Source organism: Boleophthalmus pectinirostris, unplaced genomic scaffold, assembly GCF_026225935.1.
Source record: "Boleophthalmus pectinirostris isolate CB_2022bp ecotype Guang Dong unplaced genomic scaffold, ASM2622593v1 HiC_scaffold_18, whole genome shotgun sequence".
Lineage (NCBI taxonomy): Eukaryota > Metazoa > Chordata > Actinopteri > Gobiiformes > Gobiidae > Boleophthalmus > Boleophthalmus pectinirostris.
In genome coordinates, this window is record NW_026571133.1 from 23,875,329 (window position 1) to 23,891,955 (window position 16,627).

At 38.4% G+C, this 16,627-nt stretch overlaps 3 protein-coding genes across 3 annotated transcripts; 1 reads left to right on the plus strand and 2 right to left on the minus strand.

The window, feature by feature from the left end:
• Positions 1-90: 90 nt before the first annotated feature.
• slc25a1b (slc25a1 solute carrier family 25 member 1b) lies at positions 91-8,798 on the minus strand. Its single transcript, XM_020938170.2, has 9 exons — positions 8,259-8,798; positions 6,682-6,789; positions 6,386-6,485; positions 6,155-6,293; positions 5,987-6,071; positions 5,372-5,476; positions 5,184-5,299; positions 5,036-5,109; positions 91-1,298 (listed from the first exon to the last, which is right to left on the minus strand). The coding sequence occupies exons 1-9, from the start codon at positions 8,371-8,373 to the stop codon at positions 1,184-1,186; spliced, it is 957 nt and encodes a 318-aa protein (XP_020793829.2). The 5' UTR covers positions 8,374-8,798; the 3' UTR covers positions 91-1,183.
• Positions 8,799-8,993: 195 nt separating this feature from the next.
• zgc:56235 (Voltage-dependent anion-selective channel protein 2-like) lies at positions 8,994-12,656 on the plus strand. The gene is made up of 9 exons (XM_020938171.2): positions 8,994-9,117; positions 9,912-9,982; positions 10,123-10,172; positions 10,836-10,988; positions 11,059-11,111; positions 11,210-11,431; positions 11,528-11,678; positions 11,877-11,934; positions 12,019-12,656. Exons 2-9 carry the CDS (start codon positions 9,916-9,918, stop codon positions 12,108-12,110), a joined length of 846 nt encoding a protein of 281 aa, XP_020793830.1. The 5' UTR covers positions 8,994-9,117; positions 9,912-9,915; the 3' UTR covers positions 12,111-12,656.
• Positions 12,657-12,902: 246 nt separating this feature from the next.
• tor4aa (torsin family 4, member Aa) lies at positions 12,903-16,545 on the minus strand. Its single transcript, XM_020938187.2, has 3 exons — positions 16,355-16,545; positions 14,733-15,185; positions 12,903-14,662 (listed from the first exon to the last, which is right to left on the minus strand). Exons 2-3 carry the CDS (start codon positions 15,183-15,185, stop codon positions 13,814-13,816), a joined length of 1,302 nt encoding a protein of 433 aa, XP_020793846.1. The 5' UTR covers positions 16,355-16,545; the 3' UTR covers positions 12,903-13,813.
• Between the last annotated feature and the right edge of the window lie 82 nt (positions 16,546-16,627).

The window sequence follows — 16,627 nt, forward strand, 5'->3', positions numbered from 1 at the left end:
TTTCAAACGAACTGTTCATCCAGTTTCACCTGTTTGTCTCTCAGTTGTATAGTTGGGAGCTTATGTTAATGACAAAACAATGATGACAGATAAGTATATTATTTATTTATTTTTGTCAAAATAAATTCTTTAAAGGCACATAATGGAAATTATCCTAGGCTGATAGAATATCTCCATTTACAAGGCAGTATGCATTGAAACAAGGAAAATACATTTTAATTACAAGTTATTGTAAACAGCATGATAAAGCAACAGTTGGCACTAGAGAAACCAAGGCTTGATAACATCTAAATAGTATTACAAAATACCATAATGTAAGGCATAAAATTGAAGCCTTGCAAACACTGGACTTGCTTCTATGGAATGAGGTGGAGGGCACAATTTAAAGTGTGGAAAGAAAGTGGAGTTAAAAGGCTGACTTTTTTCAAATACTGAACAATGAAAAATGTATATCTGTATGGATTTACAGTACATACAACATTCAGTTATCCACAACCTCAAAACACAAAATGTAGGCACTTAAGAGATAATCTATTTAAGTAGCTGAATTTAAAACATATGCAGGTATGCAGCACAAAGAGAAACCACAAGACCAGATCGGTTAAAGTTTAAGAGGGACTAAGGTCACTCTAAATATAATAATAATAATAATAATAATAATAATAATAATAATCATCATCATCATCAAAATCATAGTTGTTGTTGTTGTTATTATTATTATTATTATTATTATTCAGTTTTAAGGCATCTTAAGGCATATAATGCACCTAAAGCCCCTGAAGATAAAGGACAACATGTTATCCATTAGATGTTTTTGATTATTTTTGATTTGATCAGTAAAACATTTTGTTGTAAAAATGGGTTTGCATTGAGATTATAATTTCAATTTTTGAATTAAAATCCTATAGAGTTACAGTCACATTTTTCTGCATTGGCTTTCATTCATTTCATTTCATTCACAAAGTATTTGACACCAATTGCACAAATAGATTTAACACTTTGTTCAAGAGATTTTCATTCCTACTGTAATCAGTATCCTTTTCCCTGAGCCCACACTTCTTCAAGGTCAGCTGATCAACAAGCTTTTCAAGCACATTAAAAGCTCACTCCCTTTATTTGTATATTACAACACAGGTTGGAGGTAGATATTAACCTGGAAGGTGGGTTTCTTTCTGTAGACATTTCAATCTGTCTTCCAAACAATGTTCAGGACTTTGACAACTTCTTCATAAATTATGAAGACTATGGCTACATCCATGCACACACGACCCAGACGAGGGACAGTACCTTTGTAGAACCTGCCAAAAAAAAAAAAAAAAAGGAAAAGAACACTGTAAATTCTCCAGTATAATTGTTAGTTCAGTAACTATTTATTTAGTTCGGGCATTCTTAGGCATCTCAGGGGTCCTTGGGAGCACCATGGTAACGCTGTTACTGGCACCATGGTAGCTGCTGTAGCTTCAGATCATTACCTTTAACGTATCTAAGTCTGTGTCTATGATAGAGCCCCCAACCATCTGGACAATAAGGACACACAGATTTCAGTTCAGCATTCAACACCATAATACCACAGCAACTCATCGGCAAACTTGACAAGATGGGTCTCAGCACATTTCTCTGCAACTGGCTGCTAGTCTTTCTCAGCCAGAGACCACAAGCAGTATATTTTGGCAACAATACATCCAGCCTATCACTCTGAGCACAGGGGGTCCCCAAGGCTGCATGCTCAGTCCTCTGCTCTTCACCTTGCTGACACATGACTGCACAACAACCTACAGCACCAACCACCTTGTCAAGTTAGTGGATGACACAACTCTGGTGGGTCTTATCACCAAGGGTGACGAGACGAGAAAGAGGTTAGACTTTCTGACCACATGGTGCAGAGACAACAACTTCCAGCTGAATGTCAGCAAGGCTAAGGAGATTGTTGTCGACTTCCAGAGAGGGCACACCCAACACCCACCACTAACCATTGATGGTGCTGAGAGAGTGAGCAGCACTAAATTCCTGAGGGTGCACATCAATGAGGACCTCTCCGGGACCACCAACACTGCATCACTGGTGAAGAAAGCCCAGCTGCGCCTCTACTTCCTGCGGAATCTCATGCAGGCAAGTGCCTCACCACCCATCATGACCACATTCTACAGAAGAACCATTAAGAGCGTCCTTTCTTGCTGCATCACTGTGTGGGGTGAAAGCTGCACTGACCATGACAGGAGAGCCCTGTAGTGCATAGTGAACACAGCCAGAAAGATCATTGGTGCACCACTCCCCACCCTGCAAGGCATACAGTACTGTGCAAAAGTTATAGGCAGGTGTGAAAAAATGCTGTAATTATTTTCATCAATCAACAAAATGCAGTGAATGACCAAAACAGAAATCTAAACCAAATCAGTATTTGGGTTGACCACTCTTTGCCTTCAAAAGAGCATCAATTCTTCTAGGTACACTTGCCTACAGTTTTTGAAGGAACTCGGCTGGTAGGTTGTTCCAATCTTCCAACATCTTGAAGAACTAACTGCAGATCTTCTGTGGATGTAGGCTTCCTCACATCCTTCTGTCTCTTCATGTTTGGTTTATTTATTTAATGAGACAGGGACAGTGCACAATATTCATTAACCTTAACAGGAGAGATGCATTGTACCAGGTTATAGCACCAATACTAATTTCCACCTGCAGTCCCTGGGCAGGTTGACATTATAGTTCATAATCATACAGTTCAAACATACAAAGAGAACATCTTTATAATTTTCAGAGCATCATAACAATTCTGTATCATTCACACCCAGCTCTCTCAGCCTCTTAAAAACGTCACCCTTATTAAAAGCATCATTCAGTTCATTCACTCACTCACACTCTCTTCACTCATCAGACACTCATCTGTCCACATTATGGGTGCAGGTTTGGTTTGAGAGGAGCCACTGTTTCACCAGGCATGAGAATGTGCCATAGTTTATACATGTGTTCAGCTCAGTTGGTAACATGTTCCACTGACGGACGGCTGCGCATGAAAAGGCTAAATTTCCAAATGCTGTCCTGCATTTGGGGATCCTACACTCGCCATGCACATCCCAGAAACACTCAATGATGTTGAAGTCAGGGCTCTTTGAGGCCATACCATCACTTCCAGAACTTCTTGTTCTTTTTTACGTTGAAGATAGTTCTTAAGGACTTTGACTGTATGTTTGAGGTCGTTGTCCTGCTGTAGAATAAATTTGGGACCAATCATACACCTCCTTGATGGTACTGCATGATGGATAAGTATCTGGCTGTATTTCTCAGCACTGAGAACACCATTAATCCTGACCAAATCTCTAACTCCATTTGCAGAAATGCAACCCCAAACATTCAAGGAACCTCCACCATGTTTCACTGTTTCTGGAGACACTCATCATTGTACTGTTCTCCAGCCCTTCAATGAACAAACTGCCTTTTGCTACAGCCAAACATTTCAAATTTTGACTCATCAGTCCAGAGCACCTACTGCCATCTTTCTGCAACCCAGTTCCTATGTTTTTGTGCATACTTGAGTCACTTGGCCTTGTTTCTGTGTCGAAAGTATGGCTTTTTAGCTGCAACTCCTCCATGAAGGTCACTTCTGGCCAGAATTCTCTGGACAGTAGATGGGTATACCTGGGTCCCACTGGTTTCTGCCAGTTCTGAGCTGATGGCACTGCTGGACAGCTTCCGATTCCAAAGGTAAATAAGCTTGATGTGTCTTTCATTTGCTGCACCAAGTTTCCATGGCCGACCACTGCGTCTACAATCCTCAAGGTTGCCCGTTTCTTTGAGCTTCTTCAAAAGAGCTTGAACAGCACATTTTGAAACCCCAGTCTGCTTTGAAGTCTTTGTCTATAAGAGACCTGGCTGATGCAATGTAAACTACATTGCGTCTTGTTGTTGTGTTCAGTCTTGCCATAGTGTATGACCTGTGACATGAGATGGTCTTCCACAACCTCACATTGGTAGCAGAGTTTGGCTGTTCCTCACCCAGTTTTACACCTCCTACACAGTTCTTTCTGTTTCCATTTATGACTGTGTTCCAAACCATGTGGCACTGACACTGATGATCATTAGCACCTGTTTGGTATAATTGGTTGATCATACACCTGACTATAATCTTACAAAATGTCTGACTTTTTCTGTACCCCTTGTGTGAATTGATGTTGGTTTGAAGGCAAAAGGTAGTAAGACCAAATATTGATTTGATTTAGGTTTTTCTTTTCTTTGCTCACTTTCCATTTTGTAAATTGATAAAAACAAACAATCATTATTTGTATTTTTGAAAACATTCTTTGTGTACAGCATTTTTTCACACCTACCTAAAGCTTTTGAACAGTACTCTATATACCTCACCCGCAATGCTATCACAATTATGAGTGATTCAAGTCACCCCGCACACAATCTGTTCAGCCTCCTGTCCTCTGGGAGGAGGTACAGGAGCCTCCGTTCCTGCACCACCAGACTCACTAACAGCTTCATCCACCAGGCTGTTAGGATGCTGAACTCTCCCCTCTCAAACCACCAGGCTGCCAGGAAGCTAGGAATCTGGGTATCCCCATAGAAGAACTTGGGACTTTTCTTTTTATTTTATTATTATTTAATTTAGAAGATTGAGAGCGAGAACATCATTTACATTTTTCATATGTTTTGAATTTGAATTTAACATGATTAATTTACATATTTTGGATGATTGTTGATGTAAACTGTTTAACTGTCATTCATACAATGAATATGTGTGTGTGTCATTTCAGTTAGTGATATGATTCAAATGTCCTCATAAATTACCAGATGATAGGATAGATTACCAGAAAGACAGATACAAAGATAACAATGTGTCCCAGTACATCGCACAGCTGCCTGTCTTTGTCAATGAATCCTTTTGTATGAAATTTTCAAGGTATTTAGGGCAACTGCATAATTATGGTGCCACACTGGCAATATGATTTGGGAGTGTAGCTGCTTTTGTGCAGAAATTGTACTATGAATTGAACACACAAATTATAATTTACATGTTATGTAATTGTTTACTTACGCTGCTGGACCTTCATACTTCATTATCTTAACAGCACAGTCCATTGTGCTTTTATATTTGTGTGCTTCAAGTCCCTACAGAAAAAAAAAACACATTACCTATAACAAGACGTTTCATAAACTGTATAATTTAAAAAAATGCTACCCACCTGCATTCTAGTTTTGATTACATCTAGAGGAGTGTTTCCAAAAACACTAGCAGCTCCAGCAACAGCACCAAAAAGTCCAGTAATCAGAGGGTTAATGGCTTTGTTGGAGTCATCACCTGTGTATTTGAAAACACGTAATTAGTAATCTTAGCATATTCTACATTCATTAAAGATAGTTATTCACAAACCTTTATACCAGTTTCTCAGTGACGTCATGACATAAAAACGGATAGCCTGGTTTGAACCCTGCTTTAGCACAGTGGCAGTTAGCCCTTGGTAGGTGCCCTTCAGTCCTTAAAAAGACCCACATAGATCCACATTAGAAATGTTAATGTTTTCATTCATTTGGCGCGAAAATCACATGATCAAAAAAGATATGACAGATACAAAAGTAGATGCAGGCACAGGAAAATACCCTAAAGGGCTTATATTAAAGCCTCTACCTGATAAATGTTGAGAACACAAATGTACATGCATCAATTAAAATTACATATAGGCCTGCCTACACAAAGTACAAATTTCCTTCAATTAAAAGTGATTCAAATAGATAAAAGGATTCAATAAAAAACATTTCTTTAAAAAGAAAGTTTCAAAGTTTTAAAAGTTTCATTATGCTGCATGTAGATAGATGTGAAAATGTATTACATTATTACAAGTAAAAATATAAATGTGAAAGTGACCATTACAATCATAACTGTGAAACATATACAAATCTAAAATATATATAAAAACAGATAAAAGATTAGCATTTTAAATTTCCTTTAATGTTATGTTATTTATTTAGTATTAGATACTACTCTTACCTTCAGTTCTGATAATCTCCCTAACTCCATGAAAAAACCCTCGGTACTTTGGGTTTGCTGAAGTCTGGTCATGTATAAATTTTACCTAACATAACAAGTACAACATATTAATTGATCAGTTAGGAATGAAAATTTTGTTAATGTTATTGGATGATGGTACTTAATTACCTTAACTGTCTCCATAGGACACACAACAAATACAGCCTCTGCAACTCCAGCACCAAGGCCACACATAAATCCCCGCTTGCTGTCTAGTTTCCCACTCTCATCACGCATCTTATTGCTAAGAAACTCAAATACCCCAAACCTAGTTCATTAAAAGAAACACAAATGGTTAATTCAAAGCATTTGGTAATTTCACATAAAATAAATGACAAAGCAGGTGAAAAAAAATTGTACCTAACTGCAGCCTTAGGTATAGATCCATACAGAAGAGAGCTTAGACCTCTGTAAAGACCTCGGACACCATGACTATTCACAGTTTGTTTTACACAATCAACTGTAAAAGAGACACATTTCAAAGCAAAAACAGTATTACCACAAGGTGATAAACTCCAAATAAAAAAGGCTTACTTGTGTGTTTTATATATGTTGGTTAAACTATGGAAATATTTATTTGCAGTAATTTAAATCCTTTATGATAAATACATTGCCCAGGCATTTTGCAATATGTCAAAAATAGACCTTTAACTAACCAATGCCTTTGTATTTTGGGGGATTGGCCTTTTCATCTAGCTGCAGCTGGGTTTTAACATACTCAGTAGGGAAGGTGATACAGATCTCTATTCCTCCGGCAATCCCACCTGAAAAAACACAAGCCCACACAAACTAGTGAGAGAGGGAAAATATTATTTTATAATATCAAAACACATTTAGGGTAGCCCTCAACTTTTTACACCCATCTTTTATGTAAAAAGGGTGTGAATTTACCCAAATTTTATACATTTGTATTAATAACTTTTAACCTTATTTCACATAAAGCATTTTGGGAAGCATTTTAAGATTTAAGGACCACATGTAGTGCTCTATCTTGCCCTCGACCAATTTGGTTTTAATAGTGTGTTTTACTTTGTTAGTGCAATTCTATATACTTGTACTGGAGCGTAAACTGTACACAGTGAAAGAACATGAACATAACAGAACCATTCCACCTTAAAAATACTGTCACTCATCTGCAGTTACACAGCAGACACAGAGCTTGCCGCTGATTGGCTCAGCTGAGTTCAGTATGATTCTGCCTACTGATACTCCCCTTGGCTTGGATCCAACTTAAGGGGGCGTGTTTCTTTGGGGCACAAACTGTTCACCACAAAACATTTTAAAGTGACACATCCATGCAGAATGAGGCTGACTCCGATGTCGCTATATAGTATTTGAAAAGTAAGCTTCAAGACATGCAATGTCTTTAAAATCCCATGCATGAAAGTCCAACAAACATTCACTGTCTGCACTGTGACATGCAGAACAGACCGTTCATGCAGGACAGGACTTACGGACAACAACTTGTAGAATATAAGATAACCGGCACTGGCAGTTTTGGTTAAGACAGGTGCAGTGACAGTGGTAGTTAGGAGTAGGACACACCCAGACAAGCACAACAAGCACAAATTAATCTGGATCTAGAACACAAGCTATAATTTTCCTTAGGTCAGCCCCATTCACGGGTTACCTGAGGTCCTGTAATTGTCTGAAAATCTGATTGTCTGAAATGAAGAATACAAAACCGGTACAAGATGAAAATGTCTGGCTGGGTTCACGAATAAGAAAATCCTATGAGTGAGTAGAGCACATAGTAAGGGGGAAACTCGAAATCCCTTTATTACCCAAGCACAACAGGGGCATTAGACTGAACAATGTAGCATTATCAATTAAGTAACATGTTACTTGATCCATTAATCTTGCCATAAGTTTGAGCATCTGTCAAACATTGACTTGTAAACAGAAGGTTTGGGGTTCATTTACGTCAACACTCTAGAGAATTATCTGAAGATGAGCCTGACAGACCTCTCTGTGAGGTTTGCCCTGGGGCACAGAGGATAGCCTATGTGACCTCTCACATTCTTGTAGCTTGATGAGATTAACAATGTCCTTACCCAATAAATGGCTGGTGTCAAAAATCATATCAATTTTATTGACAAAACAGTAGGATATTCCTTAATCATTAATTACACGTTTACAAGAATGTTGGTTCAAGTGTGCTGAACCTATGACTAAGTTATTAACAGTTATTTAACTTTCTCTGAAGTAAGAGCGGATTTACTAAATTACTTACCTGCCAGGATCGCTTTGCCAGGGTGGGTAAGTTTGGCTTTCCCAGCAGGAGCAGCAGCAGCAGCCAAGGACTGCGGTCTGTGAAACGGACTCACAAATTTAGGATGTCCAGACATGACTGGGATAGACACCGGGGTTTAACTTTGAATCACAACACGGACGATTGTCGTCAAAGATCCGCTGAGCCTGCAGACCGAGTGCAGCAGCAGCCTGCGTGCTTTGTGCGAGAGGAAGCTGCACAAATTCAAAGGCCAGTCCGCTGTGACCATTGGACTTAGTACTGAGCAAAAACTGATAATGAATGTGTACTTTTGACAAGTTGCCTCCTTGCACACTGCTTCACGGAGGAGGATGGCGTAAACTCGAATCAGGGGGCGCCCAGGGAGGGGCTATAGGGGCCTGATACAACATCGCTTCCCCTTGCGCGGAAAACGCCATGTTTGTCATAAAAAATAAAGGTGGAACGGGGTGAAGATATGTATTCCCTGTCAAATACAACAGCAACAATAACAACAACAAAACTATACAGCATTCAAACGTAAAAAATAATCAAACAATAGTTGCAGAATTTTCATTAAAATACAGGTCCAAGGTTCTGATGTTACTTTGTCGTTTCTTCACAGATGGGATAGAGCCAATATTTCAACACACATCGTGTACATACTACACATTATACCAATCAAAGAAAATATGTAAAAAGCTAAGATATACTTTCTTGATATCTTTCCTAATGCCGCGCATGCGCTCTGTGTCTCCTTCATTGTGCCCTATTGCTAAGCTATAGTTAGCCTCCAGTTTGTGCAGCAGCATCAGCACTTGGGACGGTTCAAGCTTTGCACACCCCCATAGAATTTGAATAGGTAAGACACAAATATGGCAAATGTAGTGGCAATATCTTCATGTATTGGACTAAAGTACTGTTTTTTGATTACTGTAAAACATTGGCCGAACTCTTAGCTAGCCTGGCGTGCGATTTAGCAAAAGGCAATTAATGTATTATGTAATGATACCTTGATATACACTTGCAATTTCATTCAAAGGCCGGCCTTTCTTAGCGTTATGCAGAAAAGAATGTGGCAAGGTTTAAAATATTATCAGTTTTGTCTAAAATGCAATAAAATGTATTAACAACTGAAGAAACATTGTAAATATAAGTGAGTGAGCAATGTTTAATGCTAACGGTAGCTAACCAGAGCTAAGTGTCACACCCCCTTACATTTTATTACTTTACTGATTTTAGGTCAAACAAAGCCGGTAAAACAGCATCTGTTTATGATTCTGAAGGAATATCAGAACATTAAATGCATTTGCATTATGTTTGTTTGTTTGTTGACTCGTGAGCAGTGGTGTGGCCTCTTAACATCCTTGACCCAGCCCACCCCCTGCACCCCTTTTGGACCATAACGGGTTATGGTATAATGGGTTTGTTTAAGTTTTCAGTGTTTGCATCATTTCCACGCAGTAGACCGTCAGAAACCACGAAACTCCTCCTGGTCATTGGTTAATAATATTAGTTGGTTTCCAGCTAGCTTTCAAAGAACAGTTTGTTCCATACAGCCAGTTCGATAGTTACTTATTCAACTATCGAGCTGATTTACAGCAAATAATACACTACGATAGTCACTACTGAATGTATTGTCTGCTATCGTTACAGAACAATGGCTGTCCCCCCTTCTTACACAGACCTGGGCAAGGCTGCCAAGGACATATTCAGCAAGGGCTATGGTGAGTGCTTCTATTGCTATTAGGCTACAATCAATTATTAACTGTATTACGACACCATAACCTTTCAGTACTGAATTATAATACATCTTCCTGGGAACTCAAACTTATTTCTATTGATCAGATATTGTTTTATTATACAGGATTTGGGCTTGTGAAGCTGGATCTTAAGACCAAATCACAAAGTGGAGTGGTATGGACATCAACCTTTATTTTCTCCCTAGTAGTTGTAACACACAATTAATGTTGCTTTGCAACTCTCCCCTTTGTCTCCAATTTCACCACAACAATTATATAAATAACTAAGATTGCTAACTTATGCACTTATGGTAAGATACATACTTTAGGTTTGTAGTAAGTATTGTACGCCCAGTTTGTATATAGCAGTTCTGTTTTGACCTACCTTTTCCCAGTATAACTCCTTTTTTTTCCTGTTGCACTTTTCTGGATGCTTGTGCTCTATTGTAGATGGTAAGATTGAAGTTTAAACCAAAAATATTTTAAATTGATTTTTTTGTCATCTGTCATGCCCCACTCCATTCAAGACTTATTAACTTATATTATATATATTATTTTTATATTATCTCTACTTTTCAATGTATTGTCACTTAAAGCATGTATGACTTTCTATGCTGTAGGTTTGGTAATTTTATTCTTCCATTGTTTTTGCAGCACTATTAGTTTTCATGTTACTTAATAAATGTTTCTTACTGATATGTTGCATGAAAACTATGTCTCATGCTCTTTTAACAATCATCCATTTCCCATTTTCCAATTTATTGTGGATAGACAATTTTTTTCCAGATGGAGTGTTAGTTTGATTCTATTTTTGACTTGTTGGTGCTGTACCCTTTAGGAGTTCAACACATCTGGCTCAAGTAACACAGACACAGGGAAGGCTGCAGGGAGCCTGGAGACCAAATATAAGATGAAAGAGCTGGGCCTCAGTGTCAACCAGAAGTGGAACACTGACAATACTCTGGCCACTGAAGTCACTGTTGAGGACCAGGTACATGAGAGCTCATTAAATGCAGGGATTTTAATGATAATTTAGTAAATGTATGTGTGTCTGCCTGCAGCTTGCTCAAGGACTGAAGGTGGCTTTGGATACATCTTTTGTACCAAATACTGGGTGAGTAAAATATATTGTAAACATGAATCACTAAATCAGTGACATTATAAACCATTTCCATATAACAATCCACACAACGTCAATCAAATTTTGTGCAGCAAAAAAAGTGGAAAGCTGAAGACAGGTTACAAGCGTGACTATGTGAACTTGGGTTGTGATGTGGACTTTGAAGGCCCCATCATCCATGCTGCTGCTGTGCTGGGTTATGAGGGCTGGCTTGCTGGCTACCAAATGGCTTTTGACACAGCCAAGTCTAAATTGGCCCAGAATAACTTTGCCTTGGGATTTAAGGCTGGGGACTTCCAGCTTCACACAAATGTGTAAGTAGACTGAGTTACAGCAAACACAGCATAATACTACATTTCATTATCTACTGTACACCAAACAGCTTATAGATAACGAAACCTTTCTCATAGTAATGATGGGACAGAGTTTGGTGGATCCATTTACCAGAAAGTGAACGATGAGCTGGAGACAGCAGTAACTCTGGCCTGGACCGCTGGCAGCAACAACACTCGCTTTGGTATTGCTGCCAAATACAAGCTGGACAAAGATGCATCACTGTCTGTAAGTACACTTTCCTATTTTAGACATATTTAGCGGTTCTATCTATCTCTCCATTTCTATTTAGATAAATCTATATCGATCTATCGAGATAGATCGATATATATCTCGATCTATCTATATCTGTTTATCTTTCTGTTAGATATAGAGATAGATGGATAGTATATTGTCTCAAATACTGAACCCTATTTCTACCTACAGGCCAAAGTAAACAATGCCAGTTTGATTGGAATAGGCTACACTCAGAGCCTTAGGCCTGGTAAGTTTAAAGCCATCTTCCAAAATGTGACAATGAATTAAACATACTTAAAAATGTCAACTCTTCTAATCAACTAAATTACAGGTGTTAAAGTAACTCTCTCTGCCCTGATTGATGGAAAGAACTTCAATGCTGGCGGACACAAAGTTGGCATGGGTTTTGAGCTTGAGGCATAAGACAACTTGAATTGTTCAACGAAGAAGTAAAAAATCACAGCTCACTTCTCCCCTGTCCAGTTTTCTGCAGCCTGTTGTTTCTGGATGCCCCTTGGCACTTTCCTGCACATACCATGAGCTGTGCCTAACCAGCTCAGACCATATTTGAAAGTAGTAAAAGTATATGCAGGAGTTATTTCTCATCTAAAAGCTGACAATACATATGTACTGTATTGTGACGGGACAATATTTATTTCTACATAGGTCTTAGAACAAGTAGTAATTTGTGTAGCTCATTAAAGAGTGTGTATTTAGTTGTTCCTCCCTACCCTAAAGCATGTGAGAATGAAAATATGAAGGCAAGTGTAAAGGATATTTGCTTGGTAAAAATGGTGCTGCGTGTCTGTTTTCTACTTTGTTGTAGCTTTTAGATCCATTTAAATGCTCTGTTACATCACGTCAGCACACAACAGTTTTCTATGGGTTGTTGAATATTTGAATTGCTTTGTTATTTATACATTGTGTCCATGGCTTTAAAAGAATATTAAAAGCTGTTTAGTAATTATATGTCCTGATATGGCTGGTGAAGTTTGTGTTATGGAACCTAATAGCTTACACAGTTGGGTCTTTTTTTTTTTTGACTGTTGTTTTCATCAGATTTATTCCTGTTAATTGTATGAAGACTTTAGTTTTAGTTTAGTGGCTCTGGTGCATTTTAACTTGACCAGCTGTCTCCATAAATGCTCCATAATTGTATAATTGCATATTTTGTTTAAAGTCAAAATACTTGATGGCATCATGTTATCACTCTCATTTGTTCAGTGTTACACTTTATTTTTCCAGAATATACATGGCAAATTCAATGTCATTTAGACACAGTACCTCATTTTTTCCAATGTCAACTAAGAAACTAATAAAATGTCTAGAAAATATCATGTTTGGCCTCAGTTTTATTTCCAAATGTATAACTATTTTAATTGAGCAATTTTATTTATATTTGGAAATGTACTCATTTAGAAATACTGGCACGTTCACAGTCTTAATATCACCTACAGACCACTCATATAGCTAGAACCATCTTTGTGATTATATTTTAGTTTGGTTAAATTGTGATTCAGAATTCTCGTGTTTGTTGTGTGCTCAAAAACACACTCTTCAAAAAAAAATAAAAAACTAACTCAAATAACGAAAATTCTTGAGAGGTGCATATATATACAAATATCTAATTATAATTTCTCTTAAAATTTCTGGAAAAAGTATTATTTTTTTGTAGATTTGTATATTTTGACAAAATTTTAGGCCATGGGGTAAAATGGGTGTGTGTTTTCATACTTGCACAAGTTTACATGAAAAAATAAAATATATGTAAACTTCCAGTTCAAGCAGGATCACTTATGGCACACCTGTCTTAATACTAAACAAATGCAAATAAAACATTCCAGTGTTTACCATACAATATCAATGTTTATGTCCAGTTAAGCTTATTTTTTGCTGTTTTTACACTTAATCATTCATTCATTCATCACTCTCTTAAAAAGGGCAGAAGTTTCAGGTTATAGGTTTTTGTAAATCAGGTTTCTTCTCCATGAAAACCAATCCCCTCACCTCTTTTAAAGGGAAATGTTTTAATTGTGCCATTCGAGTTTTGTAATTTTAAGTCCTTCTCATGTTTTATGTCTTCATTGGTGAAAGAATTCTAGGCATTTCCTTAGAGCATTCACATTTTATAGTAGGTTGACTTTTGCCACCACCTGCTTGCAGCCTGTCTGGGAGTATTCATGTCCCCCTACAACAGGATAATATTCTATCTCTCCTGCCAGCCGCTCTATGTTGGCATGGTCTGGATAGAAGCCTTCTCGAGTAATTTCCTCCAGAAAGCAGTCCATTACATGAACCTTTTCCAGAAGGCCCAGAGGTAAAATGTCTGCCTCTGCCCACAGGGGGTGCAGTATGTCCAGAGTGTTGCGTAGAATTGGGGTCAGCTCCTTAATCAGGTAGTCATGACCAGAGACTCTTACAGAGTCACTCGATGAGTTGTGAAGTAAATGCTTTGTAATTTGCTCATGGCCAAGGTTGCTCAGAAATAGGTAGATCACATTCAGATACTCATTCGATTGCTTTGTGGCCATAAGCTGCCACAGTGCATCCAATATCTCTTGATGCATGTACTCGACTTCATCAAAAATCAATAATGGGATCTTTTCCTCCTCCTCTGCTCGCTGCACCATCTGAGAGATCAGACCACACAGGTTCTGAGCACACTGGACTGCATCTGCCTCCTGGGGACAGTGGTGAAGGACGTAGTACTGAAGCACTAAAGCCTCCCCAACCACTGATCGAAAGTGTCCAGCCAGGAGGCGACCTAGGAGGCTTTTACCCACCCCACTGGGCCCATGCACAGACACAACCAGAGGCTTGTTGTGAACATAGGTGGACAGATAGTCCTGTAGGTGAGACATGAGACCCTCCACTGCCCCCTGCTGCCCAAACACCTCCCTACGCAATGTCTTTTCCAGGCCCTCCAGGTCATATTTGAGAACATGATCATCAAGATTTTCTATGGCATTGTACACCTGAAAATGACAAAAAAGTACAATTTAATAATTGATGTCAACAGAAACGGTTTAAAAAACAAATATATACCTGAAGAAAGACAATGGCGAGCAGTAGATACAGGCAGTGTTTGGCCCGGCTGCGCTCCTGTTTGGGTGGGACCCTGCGTCCTCCACTATTGGGAAACAGCACCCTTTTCTTTCGTCTCCGCTTTTTCTTCTGATGAATAGTGTTATCCAGTGAAGAGTAGGCAGAGGCGTTCAGGGCATCAAAGGTAAAGATTTTAGGGCTGGTCCTGACCGGGGCCCCTATTTGAGTCCCTGCTGCTGTAAGGCTCAGGGCAAGGTCTTGTCTGCGTTTCTTCATTGCCTGGTACTTCTGTTTGATGCGTATAACAGCACTCAGAGAGGATGAGAAGCTGGACAAACTGGGTACATGTCTGTCCCTGTGTCTGTCATCTCTGTCCACTTCTAATTCACTGTTTGTGTCTTCATCAAAGTCTCCAGTCTGGGAGGCTGATGCACTGCTGTCCTGGTCACTCATCTATAAACAGAACATTTTATTATATATATTTTAGCACTACAAATTACAGCCTCTTATAACTGTATAGTATATCAGCATTGCTTCACAACTTTAGAGTTTACACCTCTGTAAAAAGTTTGAGAAAACTCTAGAATGTGTAGTATCTGTGTAAAGAGAATGTCTGTGTGACGGTTGCTTCATGTGTGTGAAATAGTTTTAGACGCTTTCCTCTTGCTTTTAGGTGAAAATCAAACCACAAAATGTCAGAACTTTAACAAATTAACTACAAATGAGATGGATATTCTATATGACCCACAGAATCACAGAAACATAATGTAGGCATAGAAAAACAGTATGAAAACCAAACATTTCCATGACATTATAAAGGCACAAAGAGATTTTTATTCTACAGACACACCTTATGGGTGTACCTTTATAAATAATTCTCATTGTGTTAACAGTATAAAAAAAGAAATATTTCCAGCTATATTTTCAGACTAATCTGGCTTTTATAGTTCTTTGTGTGTGAACATGCATAAAAGGGGAAAAGTAGTAGCCTGTCTGCTTGTTACAATTTATAGGCTGAATGTCATATAAATAAAATAAAGGTGCACAACCAGATGCTACCTGCTTGTCTCCATGGGGGATGTTATTGCTTTGACTGGAATGTCTCACAGTAGACCTGAAATTAAACTTATCTGTCTTTATGAGGACAAACAGCAGTCAGATCTATGGGGAGATGGCCCTGCGTCCATTAAAGAATACATGTTTTTCTATTTATTTTTCAGCAATATGCACATCCAAGTAATACAAACATTAAAAAAGCCGGGCCCCTAATATCTTAGAAACAATACGGAAATAAAGTTTAGGTGAAAGGAAACATGTCATGTTTTTACTCGATAAAAGTGTCTTTCCTTCAACCTTCTAGCCTTCACCATACAAGAATTTAGAAACAAAACATTTGTTGGCAGCTGCGGTGTTCTCATAGACATGATAGCATTATGTTAAATCGTGATACTGCTGATTATTATTATTATTATTTTTTTTAATTAAAGTTCAGATTTTGAAGTTGTACGCTGCCGTAGTACAGTGCTGTTCAAAAGTACACCCACTTGAAACTGTAATGTGCATGTAAAGAAGGAAGCCAAAACGAAGCAAACAAAGGACGAAAAGGGAAATCGAATGCTTACCTTGGATGTGCTTTAGTCGCGGAAGAGAAGCGTAACTTTAATCCATTTCATTTTTTTTATGAACAGGAACAAAAAGACAATGTGCAGGTCTACAGCTGCAGGGCTAACTCGGGAAGAGCGCTCTTATCTGGTGATCTTAGCTCTAAAAATCCTTCACTCAACCATTCACCACACTAGCCCCTCCTCTCTCTTCCTCTTTTCTCATTTGCCTATTTTATTTCAGCAGCGTTACAATACACTGAGACTCAAAATGAAACATACTTTCGTGCAGTT